The 19,053-nt window shown below is 40.5% G+C and overlaps 1 protein-coding gene and 1 non-coding gene across 6 annotated transcripts; one reads left to right on the top strand and one right to left on the bottom strand.

Moving 5' to 3' along the window:
* The first annotated feature begins 273 nt into the window (after positions 1-273).
* LOC106564492 (zinc finger protein 189-like) lies at positions 274-17,359 on the top strand. Of its 5 annotated transcripts, none has more exons than XR_006757832.1 (4): positions 274-781; positions 10,346-13,157; positions 14,420-14,603; positions 16,689-17,359. XR_006757832.1 is itself a non-coding variant. In XM_045690571.1 (4 exons), the coding sequence occupies exons 1-4, from the start codon at positions 466-468 to the stop codon at positions 17,150-17,152; spliced, it is 1,062 nt and encodes a 353-aa protein (XP_045546527.1). In that variant the 5' UTR covers positions 274-465; the 3' UTR covers positions 17,153-17,359. The 5 variants fall into 5 exon arrangements, 3 of the variants coding, with proteins under 3 accessions (XP_045546527.1, XP_013986088.2, XP_045546526.1); XM_045690571.1 differs by lacking the exon at positions 10,346-13,157 and adding an exon at positions 14,193-14,290; XM_045690570.1 differs by lacking the exon at positions 274-781 and adding an exon at positions 14,193-14,290 and having other exon boundaries at positions 12,105-13,157.
* Positions 12,193-12,274, bottom strand: trnal-aag (transfer RNA leucine (anticodon AAG)). The gene has a single exon. It is a non-coding gene; the product is annotated as a tRNA-Leu (tRNA).
* Positions 17,360-19,053: the final 1,694 nt, after the last annotated feature.

Raw genomic sequence — 19,053 nt, 5'->3', positions numbered from 1 at the left:
TGGGTTTATTAATAACAGGGTTTACTATAACAGGGTTAATTCGTAACAGGTTTATTCATAATGTACAAATCTCTATTCAGCTTCTACATCTGCGTAGATGAAATTATTACCTGTAAGAAGTTAGATAACTGGTTATTTAACAATTATTAGTTTACATGGTTTTCCAGAATATTGTTTTTGTTCAACTGTGTTACCCACTCCAGTCAGCAGATGGCGACGTGAGTCTTTCAGGTGATGCTTCTTGCGTGACGTATAATCTAGTGGACGGGATGTTTTTTCTACAACAACAATTCATCCACCTCGGTAGCGTGCTAGCCAACATAAAACCACAATGTTGAAGCTCTTTAGGCCATTTTTGTTTATATTAACCTCAGTGTTTTAAACACACTGTCTGCGTATTTACTAGTTACTCAATTTAATTTCATATTTACGTTATTAGCTATCTGGCTAACTATCATTAGGCTAATGCTAGCTAGCTTGATATCATCCTCGACCATGAGCTCACGCTACTTCCCCCGTTCTGAAGAAGAGGTCTGTTGGACGGAGAAAGAAGTTCTTGTGAAAGAGGAGAAGGAAGAGGAGGATGTCACAGTTAAAAAAGAAGTAGAGGGTGAGGCTGTTACAGTGAAAGAAGAGGAGAAAGACGTGAAAGATGAAGAATTTACAGTGAAAGAAGAGGAAGAATCTTTAAGAGTGAAAGAGGAGGATGCAGTTATTGGAATGAAGGAGAAGGGGGAGATTACTGTCACGTTGGAGGAGACTGGAGATCTGATTAATACCAGTAAGTACTATTTTAAAAACAGTGGAACAAACTCTGTAGTTGTTTTAACTATTGAACTAATGTGCAGTGTTAAAGACTGCGGTCTGGTGAGCCGTCATTCGCAAAACTTCCGGGTGAATTTCTTTAAGCGAAGTGACAACACTTTACGGTACCGCGTGTTTTCTGGGAGGTAAACTGAGCCGGGTGTTCTCTAATGCTCAGATAGAAACGACAGCTACAAATTATTCCAAGCAAACAGTTTGACGCACACGTATTCAATCTTCCATAATCAAAGTGATACCAAATCGTTTAGTTCATTTTCGTACCTTATCAAAAATTACTTTGACATCACGGGTAGAGTGATGCTGCAGTAGCCTAACGTTGGCGCTGTTTAGGAAATGTTAAATGATCAAAGCAAGATGTGTTTATGATGTCATGACACACAGGACGATCTAAATGAGCTTGATATGTTTTCAGGATGTAATCCAGTGTGATGACCATTGCTAACCATACGATGTCCATTTTATGTCATCTTAAAATATGCGTTAATATAATTGCTAATTCTATATTCTAGTTAACGTTGAAGTAAAATTGGATGGTAAACAATTTGTCACCACCAGTACATCCCTAATCCATTGTCATTAACATTGTAATGTATAACATGCCCATATGACAGCTACAACATTGGAAAAACACTCGTTTACTGTACATTCGGGAAAGTATTCAGACCCTTTACTCAGTACTTTTTGAGTTCTAGGCTTTTATCAGAAAGTTAGAAGTTGTTTCTGAATAACCTAAAACATGGGAACCCTCAAGTAATAATGAGAGAGAGAAGGAACAATACAAATGTATAAAAATCACGAGACGTGAACAACCCTTACAGTTGATCAAAGCATTCTAAAGACAGAAATGATGCTGCATACAAGGCCCATCAGAACAATCCCTCCTTGCCTTTGGGAACCAAAAGACTAATCCTACTAATTTAAATATCATAAAAGCATTAAGACAAATTCAAGTTATGAAGAGTATTTTCCAAACTATTCTCATGAAGTGTTTAATGTCCTTAAAGACCAAGGCACACTGAAGCTGTTGTGGGGGCCCAACGCTCAAGACACTTTATGTTGGGGTTTCCTTTATATTGGCAGTTACAACACTTTGTTAATTTCCTTTATTTTCACCCACTTTTTCTCCCTGGACACAACGCGGGATCGAACCTGGCTCTGTAGTGATGGCTCAAGCACTGCCCCACGGATCATTTTGGACCTGAATACATGTCAACAATCCTTCCCCTAATGACGACCATATTCTGCCAAAGGACACTTCTATGGATTACATTTTGTTAAAATCCCCCCAAAATCACGCTCTGTGGACATTCTAATCAAGTTTTACATTGAATATGTTGTTTTTAATGTAGGAATTGTTAAAGAGATACTGTGAGATTATGGCAATTTGTACAGAGTCCGATTTAACTCGTGGAAACCATTTTTATGTCTCTGTGTGTAGCATGATTAAAGTTAGATGTTTCGCGAGCCGGCGCTAACTAGCGTTGGTGAAATGACTGGAAGTCTACAGGTAGTCTATGCACTAACAGTAGGTACCAGAATGTCGCTGTATCTGTAAGGTGTTTACCATGGATCAAATGCAGCCTATGACACTGATTGAAATACTGTAGTCCACAATATCTATTATTATAGAGCTCTGTTCAGCCTAAAAACATGACATTATCTATTATTATAGAGCTCTGTTCAGCCTGTAACATGACATTATCTATTATTATAGAGCTCTACTCAGCCTGTAACATGACATTATCTATTATTATAGAGCTCTGCTCAGCCTGTAACATGACATTATCTATTATTATAGAGCTCTACTCAGCCTGTAACATGACATTATCTATTATTATAGAGCTCTGCTCAGCCTGTAACATGACATGATCTATTATTATATAGCTCTGCTCAGCCTATAAACATGACATTCCATGAGAGCAAGATTCTAGTTTGAACTCTATATCTTTTGATTTTCAAATTACACCAAGATTCTTTTAAATTAGACATTTTTTGGAAACTATGGTTATTGGGGGATGTGATTTGGATTCAACCTCCTAGCAAGACAGTTGTATCATGTGGAGGTTTCATTCAGGTCTCTATTTAAATAAACACTGTCTTTGGTAGGAGAAAGACCAGACTCGGAGGAACCAGAGACGTCCAAACCAGCAAGACGACACCACTGCTCCCACTGTGGAATGATTTTTAACCAGTTAAGGTGTCTGAAACGACATGAGAGAATACACACAGGGGAGAAGCCTTTCCAATGCTTCCAGTGTGGAAAGTGTTTTTCCTTGTTAGCAAGCATGAAAAGACATGAGAGGATACACACAGGGGAAAAGCCTCATCACTGCTCCCAGTGTGGAAAGAGTTTTTTCTCATCAGGGTGCCTGAAAAGACATGAGATGACACACACAGGAGAAAAACCTCATCACTGCTCCCAGTGTGGAAAGAGTTTTAACCGGAAAGAATACCTAAAAGAGCATGAGAGAATACACACCGGGGAGAAGCGAGATAAACGTTTCCAATGCTCTAAGTGTGGAAATAATTTTTCATTGTTAGCGAGCCTGAAAATACATGATAGAATACACACAGGGGAGAAGCCTCATCACTGCTCCCAGTGTGGAAAGAGTTTTAAGTTGAAAGGACAACTGAAACAGCATGAGATAATACACACAGAGGAGAAGGCTTACCACTGCTCCCAATGTGAAAAGAGTTTTGCCTGGTTGGGTCACATGAGAAGACATGAGAGGACGCACACAGGAGAGAAGCCTCATCACTGCTCCCAGTGTGGAAAGAGTTTTAACCAGTTAGGTCACATGAGAAGACATGAGAGAATACACACAGGAGATAAGGATGTAGGCTGCTGAACAGTAAAGGGTGTCTACTTTGAAGAATCTAAATATAAAATATATTTTGATTTGTTTTATACTTTTTTTGGTTACTACATGATTCCGTATGTGTTATTTCATAGTTTGATGTCTTCACTATTTTTCTACAATGTAGAAAATAGTAAAAATAAATAAAACCCTTTGAATGAGTAGGCGTGTCCAAACGTTTGACTGGTACTGTACATCTACATGATGCATTGTTACACCATGTCGGAGCAGTATAGTCCCAGCTGCATATTGTGATATGTTTGTTAACTTCGTTTTAAATACTCACTCATTACAAATCTGTTCTGATCAACAGGGGACTGTCTTGTTAGACTTCAATGCTGCTTTTGACATTATCGATCATAGTCTGCTGATGGAAAAACATATGTGTTATGGCTTTACACCCCCTGCTATAATGTGGATAAAGAGTTACTTGTCTGACATAACATGGAGGGTGTTCTTTAATGGAAAATCAAATATAATCCAGTTAGATTCAGGAATTCCCCAGGGTAGCTGTTTAGGCCCCTTGCTTTTTTCAATTTTTACTAACGACATGCCACTGACTTTGAGTAAAGTCAGAGTGTCTATGTATGCGGATGACTCAACACTATACACGTCAGCTACTACAGCGACTGAAATTACTGCAACACTCAACAAAGAGCTGCAGTTAGTTTCAGAGTGGGTGGCAAGGAATAAGTTTCCCATAAATATTTCTAAAACAAAAAGTATTGTATTTGGAACAAAACACTCACTAAACCTAAACCTCAACTAAAACTTGTAATAAATAATGTGCAAATTGAGCATGGAACTCTATTCCACATCAAGTAACTGACACAGGCAGTAAAATTAGATTTAAAAAACAGATAAAAAAACACCTTATGGAACAGCGGGGACTGTGAAGCAACTCAAACATTGGCTCAGACACATGCATATACTCACACACACACACACACACACACACACACACACACACACAATAACACACACACAATAACACACACACTATACATACACATGGATTTAGTACTGTAGATATGTGGTAGTGGTGGAGTAGGGGCCTGAGGGCACATAGTGTGTTGTGAATATATTGTAAGGTTTTTAAAATTGTATAAACTGCCTTCATTTTGCTCGACCCCAGGAAGAGTAGGTGCTGCTTTGGCAGCAGATGGCGATGTGTGTCTTTCCGGCAATACTGCCATTGTGACGTAATAATCTAGTGGACGGGACGTTTATGTTACAATCGTTTATCCACCATTCATTTTTCCCATAGGGGATTTTTAAAGAACTTTTAAACCAACACGGGATCAGTGTCCCGCCCTCTAGACGGTTGAGCTAGCGTAGGCTAGTGTGATTAGCATGATATTGTAAGTAACAAGAACATTTCCCAGGACATAGACACATCTGATATTGGCAGAAAGATTACATTCTTGTTACTCTAACTGCACTGTCCATTTTACAGTAGCTATTACAGTGAAAGAATACCATGCTATTGTTTGAGGAGAGTGTACAGTTATGAACTTGAAAATGAATTAATAAACCAATTAGGCACATTTGGGCAGCCTTGATACAACATTTTGAACAGAAATGCAATGGTTCATTGAATCAGTCTAAGACTTTGCACATACACTGCTGCCATCTAGTGGCCAAAATCTAAATTGCGCCTAACCTGGAATAGTACACAATGGCCTTTCTCTTGCATTTAAAATATGATGATGCAAAAAAATATATATATATTTTTATCTTTATTATATTTTACTAAATCTAATGCGTTATAGTCTCCTACATTCATTTCACATTTCCACAAACTTCAAAGTGTTTCCTTTTCAAATGGTATGAAGAATATGCATATCCTTGCTTCAGGTCCTGAGCGACAGGCAGTTCGATTTGGGTCATTTTTTGGAGGAAATTGAAAAAAAGGGGTCCGATCCTTATTAAGGGCTGTGTTTCATGTAGGCGTGACCCTGGTGTGATGTTTTGATAACCGTGTAATTCTCTGACACCTCCACTGTGGGGCTTATTTCCTTTGTTACCATAGCGAGTTCTTAAGTATGCTAAGTTAATTATTCATTGAGGCAGCCATAGGCTGTAGATGGAATAAGAAGCGTATTGATTGTGTAATTGTGTGTAGGTTCAATCATTATTCTAATTTAAATTATGAGTCAAAGTGCCTTAAAGACACGTAAATTGTAGCCTACCGATTGCAAGGTGCAGCCTGTGTCCAAAACATTAGAGTCTGGTCCAGTAATTCAATGTGATGGCTTTTAACCTTTTTGTTATCGTGATCGTTATACACACTGGCTGCTCCTCATTCAGGCTCCAGGCGGCTAAAGCTTCTCTCAACCCTATCACACTGGCTCCTCCTCATTCAGGCTCCAGGCGGCTAAAGCTTCTCTCAACCATATCACACTAGCTCCTCATCATTCAGGCTCAAGGCGACGAAAGGTTCTCTCAACCCTATCACACTGGCTGCTCCTCATTCAGGCTCCAGGCGGCTAAAGCTTCTCTCAACCCTATCACACTGGCTGCTCCTCATTCAGGCTCCAGGCGGCTAAAGCTTCTCTCAACCCTATCACACTGGCTCCTCCTCATTCAGGCTCCAGGCGACTAAAGCTTCTCTCAACCCTATCACACTGGCTGCTCCTCATTCGGGCTCCAGGCGGCTAAAGCTTCTCTCAACCTCAGAGACATGTTTTCTCCCTGTGGTCTCCGGGGAAGTAGCCTATGATGTTTGCAAGCACCGACCTTTCAACTGAAACTCCTCTTCAATAAAGTGTACTCTCAAAGTTATGTATCCTACTGTAGAGCTTGGTTGTTCTAGATCGAAGGTCTGTTGTATCCTACTGTAGAGCTTGGTTGTTCTAGATCAAAGGTCTGTTGTATCCTACTGTAGGGCTTGGTTGTTCTAGATCAAAGGTCTGTTGTATCCTACTGTAGGGCTTGGTTGTTCTTAGATCAAAGGTCTGTTGTATCCTACTGTAGAGCTTGGTTGTTCTAGATCAAAGGTCTGTTGTATCCTACTGTAGGGCTTGGTTGTTCTAGATCAAAGGTCTGTTGTATCCTACTGTAGAGCTTGGTTGTTCTAGATCAAAGGTCTGTTGTATCCTACTGTAGAGCTTGGTTGTTCTTAGATCAAAGGTCTGTTGTATCCTACTGTAGAGCTTGGTTGTTCTAGATCAAAGGTCTGTTGTATCCTACTGTAGGGCTTGGTTGTTCTAGATCAAAGGTCTGTTGTATCCTACTGTAGAGCTTGGTTGTTCTAGATCAAAGGTCTGTTGTATCCTACTGTAGGGCTTGGTTGTTCTTAGATCAAAGGTCTGTTGTATCCTACTGTAGGGCTTGGTTGTTCTTAGATCAAGGTCTGTTGTATCCTACTGTAGGGCTTGGTTGTTCTAGATCAAGGTCTGTTGTATCCTACTGTAGGGCTTGGTTGTTCTAGATCAAAGGTCTGTTGTATCCTACTGTAGGGCTTGGTTGTTCTAGATCAAAGGTCTGTTGTATCCTACTGTAGGGCTTGGTTGTTCTTAGATCAAAGGTCTGTTGTATCCTACTGTAGGGCTTGGTTGTTCTTAGATCAAAGGTCTGTTGTATCCTACTGTAGGGCTTGGTTGTTCTTAGATCAAAGGTCTGTTGTATCCTACTGTAGAGTTTGGTTGTTCTGCTGGATTACAGGCTTGGGCAATTCCAATCCTCGAGGGCCTGATTGGTGTCACACTTTTCCCCCATCCCCAGCAAACACACCTGATTAAAACTAATTGCATTTTTAACTGAAGATCATGATTAGTTGATTATTGGAGTCAGGTGTGTTAGCTGATTGGCTCAAATCCATTAAGAAGAAAATAAATTCCACAAAGTATCTTTTAACAGGGCACACCTGTTATTTGAAATGCATTCCAGGTGACTACATCATGAAGCTGATTGAGAGAAGGCTCGCGTCACAAGCATTTCGCTACACTACAAGCATTTCGCTACACTCGCAATAACATCTGCTAACCATGGGTATGTGACCAAAAAAAATTGATTTGAGAATGCCAAGAGTGTGCAAAGCTGTCGCCAAGGCAAAGGGTGGGTAATTTTGAAGAATATAAAATATATTTTGATTTGTTTAACAGTTTTGGTTACTACATGATTCCATATGTGTTTTTTTTCAGTTTTGATGTCTTCACTATTCTACAATGTAGAAAATAGTAAAAATTATTGAATGAGTAGGTGTGTCCAAACATTTGACTTGTACTGTACCTTGTCCATAATGTAGAGGCCTATGGGATATTCAATGAAGAGGTTAGGGTGGAAGATGGTAAATGTGATCTGCATAACATACCAATATCAACTGACATACCTTTGTATGCCTCCTCGTCTGTATACCTGCAGACACAGACACAAAAATGAGCTGTTCAGTCATCTGCACCCAATACAGCTAGCCTTCAACATATTCTTATGTTGATTGATATCAATTGAATTTAGTTCATTTTCTGTTTTAGAGGGGCCCCCGTGTTGAGGATCAGCATGGCTACAGACGTGAGTGCTACGGAGCGGTAGTAATTTAGGCAGGTTACCTTCGCCTTCATGGGCACAGGGACTATGGTGGTCTGCGTGAAACATGTAGGTATTACAGACTCAGTCAGGGAGATGTTGAACATTTCAGTGAAAACACTTGCCAGGTGGTCCACGCATGCGCCGAGTACACGTCCCGGTAATCTGTCTGGCCTCGCGGCCTTGTGAATGTTGACCTGTTTAAAGGTCTTGCTCACATCGGCTACGGAGAGCGTGATCACACTGTTGTCCGGAACAGCTGGTGCTCTCATGCATGCTTCAGTGTTGCTTCGAAGTGAGCTTAAAAGGCATTTAGCTCGTCTGGTAGGCTTGCATCACTGGGAAGCAGCTTGCAAGCCCTGCCACATCCGACGAGCGTCAGAGCCGGTGTAGTAGGATTCAGTCTTAATCCTGTATTGACGCTTTGCCTGTTTGATGGTTCGTTTGAGGGAATAGCAGGATTTCTTATAAGCGTCTGGATTAGTTTCCTGCGCCTTGAAAGCGAAAGCTAGCCTTTAGCTAGGTGCGGATGTTGTCTGTAATCCATGGCTTCTGGTTGGGATATGTATGCAAGGTCACTGTGGGGATTACTTCATCGATGCACTTATTGATGAAGCCGGTGACTGAGGTGGTATACTCCTCAGTGCCATTGAATGAATCCCGGAACTTATTCCAGTCTGTGCCAGCAAAACAGTCCTGTAGCATAGCATCCGCTTCATCTGACCACTTCCGTATTGAGCGAGTCACTGGTACTTCCTGCTTTAGTTTTTGCTTGTAAGCAGGAATCAGGAGAATAGAATTATGGTCAGGATATTTGTAGGGAGAGCTTTGTATGCATCTCTGTGTGTGGAGTATAGGTGGTCCAGAGTTATTTTTCCTCTGGTTGCACATGTGACATGCTGGTAGAAATGAGGTAAAACAGATTTAAGTTTGCCTGCATTAAAGTCCCCGGCCACTTGGAGCGCTGCTTCTGGATGAGCATTTTCTTGTTTGCTTATGGCCAGGAAGGACCTCCACATCTGGCTACTCCTGCAGGAAAGGCTACTCCTGCAGGCCTGGCTCCCCAGTGGGTGGGCCAATGCCCTCCCAGGCCCACCCATGGCTGCGCCCCTGTCCAGTCATGTGAAATCCATAGATTAGGGCCTAATACATTTATTTAAATTGACTGATTTCCTTCTATGAATTGTAAATCAGTAAAATCTTTCAAATTGTTGAATGTTGCGTTTATATTTTTGTTCAGTATACATTGAAAGCAGGTGCTTCCACACAGATGAGTCAATGTGCTAACACTAGGTACCAGAATCTCGCAGTATCCCTTTAAAGCCACAGTGTAAGATGTTTACCATCAAAGAGTGGGCCACCAACAAAACAGTATTACCAATGGATAAAATGCAGCTTTTGACATTGATTGAAATACTGTAGTCCTCAATATCTGTTATTATAGAGCTCTGCTCAGCCTAAAAACATGACATTACCTATTATTATAGAGCTCTGCTCAGCCTATAAACATGACATTATCTATTATTATAGAGCTCTGCTCAGCCTGTAACATGACATTATCTATTATTATAGAGCTCTGCTCAGCCTATAAACATGACATTATCTATTATTATAGAGCTCTGCTCAGCCTAAAAACATGACATTATCTATTATTATAGAGCTCTGCTCAGCCTATAAACATGACATTATCTATTATTATAGAGCTCTGTTCAGCCTATAAACATGACATTATCTATTATTATAGAGCTCTGCTCAGCCTAAAAACATGACATTATCTATTATTATAGAGCTCTGCTCAGCCTATAAACATGACATTATCTATTATTATAGAGCTCTGTTCAGCCTTAAAACATGACATTATCTATTATTATAGAGCTCTGTTCAGCCTGTAACCATGACATTATCTACTATTATAGAGCTCTGCTCAGCCTGTAACATGACATTCCATGAGAGCAAGATTCTAGTTGGAACTCTACATCTTTTGTTTTTCAAATTACACCAAGATTCTTTTTAAATTAGAATTTGTTTGTAAACTGGCCTCAGGTTGAGGGATCTGATTTGGATTCAACCTCCTAGCAAGAGAGTAGTGGAGGTTTCATTCAGGTCTCTCTTTAAATAAACACTGTCTTTGGCAGGAGAAAGACCAGACTCGGAGGAACCAGAGACGTCCAAACCAGCAAGACGACGCAACTGCTCCCACTGTGGAAAGGGTTTTAACCAGTTAGGGGACCTGAAAAGACATGAGAGGACACACACAGGCGATAAACCTTTCCAATGCTCCCAGTGTGTCAAGAGTTTTTCCTCTCGCAAAGATTGTGTAGGATCTTAGTTTTATCACTCTTCCTGTGCAGCAGTAAATTCAAACTTGTAGTTTATTCACAGTTTAAAAAGGATTCCAAAGTTTGTAATTTCCACTTAACATTTCAGACTTAATTTGCCCTAACGTTAAATGCATCAATCCCTACAAAAAAAATGTCATTAATTATAATCGGCATAATCATTCACATTTCCTGTTGTTGCAGGATTATTTTCCTGCTGTAGCAAACTGGCTCACATTAATATTTTCCCCATGTGCACTGTATTTTAAATCAAATCAAATTCTATTTCGCACATACACCGAATGCAACAGGTGTAGACTTTACCCTGAAATGCTTACTTATGAGCCCTTTCCCAACAATGATGAGTTAAAAATAAAAAAAGGAAATAATAACACAAAATAACAATAAGGAGGTTATATACAAGAAGTACCTGTACTGAGTCAATGTGCAAGGGTACGAGGTAGTTGAGGTAATATGTACATGTAGGTAGGGGTAAAAGTGACTAGGCAGATGACACATTTTTTTAATGTATCAGATATGTTTTATTTAAAAAATACTAACATTCAAATCATTGTTGTGCAAATACAAACTAAACATGTTCTGGGCAAATGACAGGATGCCACTTCACACATGCAGCACAGATGCCTTTTAATACAATTGCCTTTATCAATATGAGGAAAACAGTTAATTGTCATGGAAACCAAAGAACGCATTTATTTAGCACAAGTATTGTAGTACACTGCAGCTATTCTGCTATTACTGCGTCTAAAATACCACAGTCGACTGCAGTTACTGCACTTTCAAAACGGCCATCTTTTTTTGTCAGGGAAGACGACATTTTTTACGTTATTTGCCGCATAGCCTAGCTTTTTCAGGACAATTTCTTGATATCGGCAAAAATGAAAATGTGTCACTGACTCGCCCACGCATTGCTGAAGACTTTGGATTCGACTTTCCGAGGATGTCCATTTGCAACAGTCACGCGTATTTAAGCCTCCCACTGCTGAAAATGGGTTGTTGTCATTTCAACAACAACAACTTGAATACAAATAAATGTGAAGACGTTAGATCAACGTGGAAAACTGATTGGATTTGCAAAAACTATTAACATAAGGCATTTTCACCCAACTTAAATCCAATGACACGGTGAAATGTTTTCTTGATGTCATGTCGATTTCACTTTAGTTGACAATTTAACCAAATGTAAATCAAAACTCGACGTTGAAATGACGTCTGTACCCAGTGGGCTGGTTTGAATTAGCTGCAGGTGTTGGATCAACATTCACCTTCGAGACATACATCTACGACGAGGATCCATAGTTTAGGAAATGGAGGCGAGTAGTGCGGACGAAATGGAGAAAGGGGTTGGTGAAGCAACAGTGCTGATGGAGAAAGGGTTGGAGAATCAACAGCTGTGATAGAATGAGGACAATATGGGTGTCGGTTCTGATGATAGATATATATTTTTTTTTTAGTCCCGTATTTAACTAGGCAAATTAGTTAAGAACAATTCATATTTACAATGGCCGCAAACATGAGCCAATTGTGAGCCGCCCTATGGGACTTCCGATCACGGCCGTTTGTGATACAGCTTGGAATCGAACCAGGGAATGTAGTGACGCCTCTAGCACTGAGATGCAGTGCCACTCAAGAGCCAAAATATCTGGCAGCGGCGGGATTCGAACCCGCGCCTCCGAAGAGACTGGAGCCTTAATCCAGCGCCTTAGACCGCTCGGCCACGCTACCGATGAACATATGTGTTTTCAATATGATTCAAGATATTGATATCCATCAAAACCGGATGTTTCCGGTTTTATCAATTCCGCAGAGGATGATAGTGTGTGTATATAAGACGTGTGGAAACCTTACATTGAAATTATTTGTTATGACATTGTTTGACAGAATCGTATTTGCGTCACCCAATTCAGACAGCAGATGGCGAAGTGAGCAATGCTTACGTGACGTGTAATCTAGTGGACGGGATGCTAAGAAGGGCAACACGGCTGCTTATTCATCCACCTCGATAGCTTGCTAGGCAACATGAAACCGAAATATTGAAGCTTTTTACACCATTCTTGTGTATATTTGTCTCAGTGTTTTAAACACAATTATGTTAACGTATCAACTGCTTAATTTTAACATAATTTGCATGTTAAATGTGTTAACCCTGTTAAGATTGATACTGAGCCCGGCTCTAGGCTAGTCGCTAATGCTAACCAGCTAATGCTAGCTAGCTAACTAACATCCCCGACCATGAGCTCAGTAAGCTACTCCTCTGCTAAAGAAGAAGAGGTCTGCTGGACACAGAAAGAAGCTCTGGGGCTGAACATTGTCGTAAAAGAGGATATTACAGTGAAAGGAGAGGAAGAAGCTTTCAGAATTAAAAAGGAGGAAGGGGAGGCTATCACATTGAAAGAAGAGGAGGAGCATTTTGGAGTGGAGGGAGTAACGGCTGTCACAGTGGAAGAAGAGGAGGTAGAAGCTTTCAGAATAAAAAAGGAGGAAGAGGCAGCTGTTAGAGTGAAAGAGGAACCTTTTTGGGAGGAAGAGGAGTCTATCTCAATAAAAGAGAAGGTTGAAGACGTTCTGGGAGTGAAAGAGGAGGAGACAGAAGATCTGATTAACACCAGTGAGTACTGTCTAAAAAAACTCAGTGGTTGTTGAACTAGGCTAATGTGTAGTTTTAAAGGGGCATTCTACTGAAGTTCTGCACTCAAATATGTTGTTCAGTACTGTAGGAATTGTTAAAGGGGCAATCTGCGATTGGTACATTATTTTTTTTAAACTTTTAAATGATTGATACTTTATTGTCCATTTACATCTAAATGAATTTAGTTTAGTCAGCGGGTAAACATCTTTCCACACTGGGAGCTGTCTCCCAAGCTGGCCTCACTTTCTCAGAGGAAGAGAACAGTTATCATTTTTCTGGATAGGCCAGAAATTGTGACACGTTACTCCCTATGTAAATGTGGGGTGTGAAACCTGCCAGTTCAAGTCAGCTCCACTGAGAGAGTGGAAACAGAGAGCTGACAGATGGGGCTTTCTGCCATAATAAGGTACGGGAACTTATGAAATTCACTGAGCGCTCTGTACACCACAAATGTCACTCGGAACCTGTCCACAACTTCACATCTCACAGTTTAAAAGCAGAGGTCCAAGTCCAAGAAACTGATGACACGTAAGAGAGAGTTGTAGCCATTGATTCTTGAAGAATATATCTCCTAAATGCCCAACGACCTTAGTTCAACGGTCATACCCCATCTGAACCCAAAATATACTGAGTGTACAAAACATTAATTTCCCATCAGAACCCAACAGCCTGTTTAACTCTGAGGGGTGTACTATGTAGTGGGATAGAGGAGTTAGGGAGCTGACTTTGGTCAGTTCTGAATTCAACTCACTGAATTCAACTCACGATAAATGTTGAAGGTCTCTTACCTCTTAGCCATGTACATTTCTATGGCAACAAATCCTTAATCTCTAACTTGCTCTGGGGCAGGCTAGTTGAGGACCAATCAGGGGGCAGGCTAACCCCACTTTATCCTGACTCAAGTGTTGTGTCTGAGCTGCGAGTTGAGGATCAATCAAATCGAATTCCCTACCATCTGTGATTGCACTAAAAAGTCATACGTTTACCGTCTGTTTGATGTTCTCATTAACACAGGAGAGAGACATGACTATTGTGGATCCTCTGGGAAGCCTCAACAACATACTGATGCTGACGAGGCAGAGAAGAGTCTCTCCAGATCAGAACACCAGATGGTACAGCTTGGTCTGGTCTAGCATACAGCTTGCTCTATCTGGGCTGGGTTTCTGTAAAACACTTTATGACAACAGTGACATCAGCATCCATAATGATATGTGTCTGTGTCCCCTCTTTATGGTCACCAGGACAACGCTAGCCCGCCCCCTTCCACCCTACCAGAGTCCCTGTGTCGTGCCTCTCCCGGTAGCGCCTTACTGCTGGGTATGAAGAGGTTGTCTGTGCTGCTGGTGGACTGCAGGAAAACAACAGGGCTGAGTGGAACTGTGAGAGGAGGAGAAGAGAAGAAAGGATCAGATTTGACACATCAAAGTAAGGGCTGTAGTTTAGTTTGAACAAATAAAATAGATCTGCCCACTGGTATCTGTTCCCAACTAATACAAATCTTGGTCGATTAATTTTTTTCTGTGTATTTTTCCATATATATATATACACCATTCTGCCTTACTTATGTGGAATGCCAATGTATCTTACAATTTCTACTGATCTGCGTGCCAGTTATGGTTTTCATATGCACATTTTCGTCAAACATTTTAATTTCATTTATAATAACGACTTCATATCTCAAAATCATTGTAATATGGTTAATCAAAATTCTATCTAAATGAAAATGATTAAAAACCTAAAAAGTATCTTCTGTTTCCAACTATGTAAAAATAGCATACATAAAACCAACAAATAAAAACATTGCAGCCTACAGGTAGAAAATATCCTGATAAAAAGAAATATCCTATAAATCACATTGACTATGCATGGCCTGTCTGCAACCAACTTCACACTGTATCAACTATTAACTTGGGTCAGGCCTGAAGCTTGTGCTAGCAACCTAGTAACATTGTATAACATATTCTGGATGCTCAGAGTTTCCCTGCACCAGTGAGCTCAGGACCGACACAGCTGTAGGCTGTTTGCGCAAGGGATAAGAAGCCGTGCTTAACTTGGGCAGGAGCTCACTGGAGCTGAGTAGCGACACCTCAAATGTTCCTCTAATAGAATATTAGCTCAGAAGTATAGTGGAGCTCCTGCACCTAAATATAAACAGTACCAGCACCCAAAATGAGTATCGGAACCTATTTCAGTCCAAGTCAAGCACTGATGAGAAGTAGGTAGGCCTCTTTTAGGACATTTCCACTGGGTCAGAGCGTTACATGTTTCCCTTTCACTCTGAGTGGTTAATCAAAAGGTAGAGAGCTGGAAAGATTTTTCATATACATTGAGGAACTATTGTAATTCTCAATGGCTGTAAAAACAGACTTTGTTTGCTGCTGTTTTAGGTGAAGAAAACATTACATTGAGAAGCTCCACAGGTCAATAGTGGAGGTGCGTTAAGCCAATCATCAATTCTGTCAAATTGGCGGGAGAGAGGTGAATTGTGCGTCTGGGCGCTGCATGGTTAATCTGACGTTTGCATTGACCATACAGCATTTACGCTGATACGGCCTCTTCAGAAGTCAGGGCATTCATGCTTCTTGCGCTTTGTGAAGCAGTGCAGAGCTGTTGTCAAGGAAGTGAGTTTGTTTGTACTGTTGACACCCTGTGGAATCCATAGGAATTGCATCAGGGAGCTATTTTACAATATGATTTTTCTCTTGCATTTCTAAGAGGGTCTCTCCCCCCCAAAAAACACATCTGTTTTCTTCTTTGGATTTTCTCCTACCATATCTATTGTGTTATATTATCCTACATTATTTTAACATTTCTACAAACTTCAGAGTGTTTTCTTTCCAATGGTACCAATTATATGCATATCCTGGCTTCAGGACCTGAGCAACAGGCAGTTTACTTTGGGCACGTCAGTCAGGCAGGAAGTGGAGAAAAAAGGGGGCTTATCCCTAACGGCATGTGCGAGCACACTTGTCCGGTTCACCTGGCTGAGTTAAAAGCAAAAGAATATAAAAAATAAAAATCAATATTCTATTTAAACTTTCTGTCTGTTTATTTACCAATTTTGATGTCATATATTGAATTTGGATTTACTTCCAAAGTCAATAATTGAAACCAACCTAATTGAATCTATGACATCCACATTCCATTGACGCCCTGCTAACCCCATATCAGATGTGGATGTGTAGATCAATAAGGATGTTAATAGAGCTAGATCAGATTTGGATAAATTCCCTTACAACCCCTAAGAAGTAGATCAGATTGGATTCGGATGTCATTTTGTTCAATAAGGATGTCTAGATGAAATAAGGATATCATAAATCTAGATCAGATTAGGATGTCAAATAACAGCACAACAACATGTAAAGTTCAATAGGATTTTTATTAGCCTACAGTTCTCTACAGCCACTCTGCTATGAGGGATCTATATTAAACCTCATACAAAGACTTAATAGGAAGTTTCATCATGTGGACTTCATACATGTCTGTCTAACTAAACACTGTATTTGACAGGAGAGAGATCAGACTCTCACGCTGACAGCGGTAAGAGTCCTTCAGGGGATCCAGACCCAGCGACGTCCAAACCAGCAGGACGACACCACTGCTCCCAGTGTGGAAAGAGTTTTAACCATTTAGGGAACCTGAAAACACACGGGAGGACACATACAGGAGAGAAGCCATACCACTGCTCCCTGTGTGGAAAGCGATTCACCCATTCAGGGAGCCTGAAGGCACATACAAAAATACACACAGGGGAGAAGCCTTATCATTGCTCTCAGTGCGGAAAGAGATTTATCCAGTTAGGGAACCTGGAATCACATGAGAGAACTCACACAGAAGTAAAGAGGCTTTTCCACTGTTCTCATTGTGAAAAGACTTTTAAGAATTTAGGGAACCTGAAAGTGCATGAGAAATGCCATACAGGGGGGGAAGCTTTTCTGCTGCTCCCAGTGTGGAATGATATTTACCCAGTTTAGGCACCTGACAGACCATGAGGTAACACACACAGGGAAGATGCCTTACCACTGCTCCCAGTGTGGAAAGACATATTTCACGTCACATGCACTTAGTCTTCATGAGAGAACACACACAGTGCTCCCGCCTTTATCTCATATTTTTGACTGAAAATGTGTTTTTGTTTGTGCCACATTAAATCAAATTGTAGAAAGTATACTCAACAACAACAAAAATGTTACCCTCTGTTTCTTCTTGAAAAACATGTTAAAACAATTATTTAACCTTAAATTCCTATTACTACCAACACAAATAAGTACTCCCAATAATATTTTTCCAATCAAGTTACAGAGCTCTACCAGGCGGTTGAGAAGTCAAGAGGGTCATACCTACAATGTCACATTTAGAATGACATTTTGCATAGTATTTTTACTGATCTAGATAATATCATATACATTATTTTAGGTATGCTTCAATGGCCTTTATACATAGTTAAGCATTGTTAAATGAGGACTGATCTCAAACGTGGAACAACGTATGGTAATATTCAGTTACATTTCAAATGTATGTGTTTTTCCAGGTGGTGTATACAGTAGTAGTCACACAAAATGGCTTTCTTGAATTTCAAATGGTCTAGGTTCTTCCACCACATTTCCCCCATCTTCAGACTACATTTTACGGTAATATATGACAAAGTGACTTTTTTTAATTACTATTACAGACTTTGTTTTATAGGCCTATAGTCTGAATATTGATTAATTGACGCCATGGGGCATGAAATGTGGATACAACCACTTCTGTTCCGTAGTAGAAGTAGTAGTCTGTTAATCATGTCTGTCTCTAGTAGTAGTAGCTGTAGTAGCATCTGTAGTAGCAGCTGTAGTAGCATCTGTAGTAGTAGCAGCAGTAGTAGTGGTAGTAGTAGTGGCTGTAGTGGTAGCAGTAGCAGTAGCAGCATTAGTAGTAGCTGTAGCAGCATTAGTAGTAGCTGTAGCAGCATTAGTAGTAGTAGCATCTGTAGTAGCAGCAGCAGCGGTAGCAGCGGTAGCAGCAGTAGTGGTAGCAGTAGTGGTAGCAGCAGCAGTAGTAGTAGCAGCAGTAGTGGTAGTAGTAGTGGCTGTAGTGGTAGCAGCAGTACATTTACATTTTTTTTTAATTTTTTTTACATTTTAGTCATTTAGCAGACGCTCTTATCCAGAGCGACTTACAGTAGTGAATGCATACATTTCATACATTTCATTTGTTTTTGTTTTTTGTACTGGCCTCCCGTGGGAATCGAACCCACAACCCTGGCGTTGCACACACCATGCTCTACCAACTGAGCCACAGGGAAGACTGTGGTGGTAGTAGTAGTAGTAGCTTTTCCTTTCTTCCTCACAGTCAGACTGAATTGTACATCAATCTACAATCATAACATCAATCATATATAATTATCAAATAGTAACATCCTAAACTAGAAAAACACTTTTTTAAATACAAAACAACGACAAGGTTTTTTGGTTGACAGCTTGAGAAAATACAGTCCATCATCTTTAGAGTTCTTAGGAAGGCATTTCTAAGGCTCTGGGCTATGTGGTGTGTGCCATTTGAATCAATCCGGTTTTTAGTGAAGTACGGAACAGGAGAGTCTAATAGCGGCCTGTTTGGTGTCACGGAGAGAGAGTGTTCAGTTTGTTCTCTGGTTGGAGGGAGCCAGTCTGTAAACTAGGAGTTCTTCAGGGATTTAACAAATGTCAGGCAGATCTGCTCCTGTTCTGACATGAGGGCTTCGTGGTAGCTGGTGTACAGTTACGACCGGCCTAGAATTATTCTGCTGCAGGGCTCTCTTCTGGACACACTCCAGCTTGAACGGTCAGGGTTTGAGTGAGGTCAGGATGTGACCATGGTATGCTTGGGTGACAGGCAGTGACAGCATACTTCGGAA

This window comes from Salmo salar, chromosome ssa12 (assembly GCF_905237065.1).
Source record: "Salmo salar chromosome ssa12, Ssal_v3.1, whole genome shotgun sequence".
Taxonomy (NCBI): domain Eukaryota; kingdom Metazoa; phylum Chordata; class Actinopteri; order Salmoniformes; family Salmonidae; genus Salmo; species Salmo salar.
This window is presented reverse-complemented; position numbering and strand designations above follow the sequence as displayed.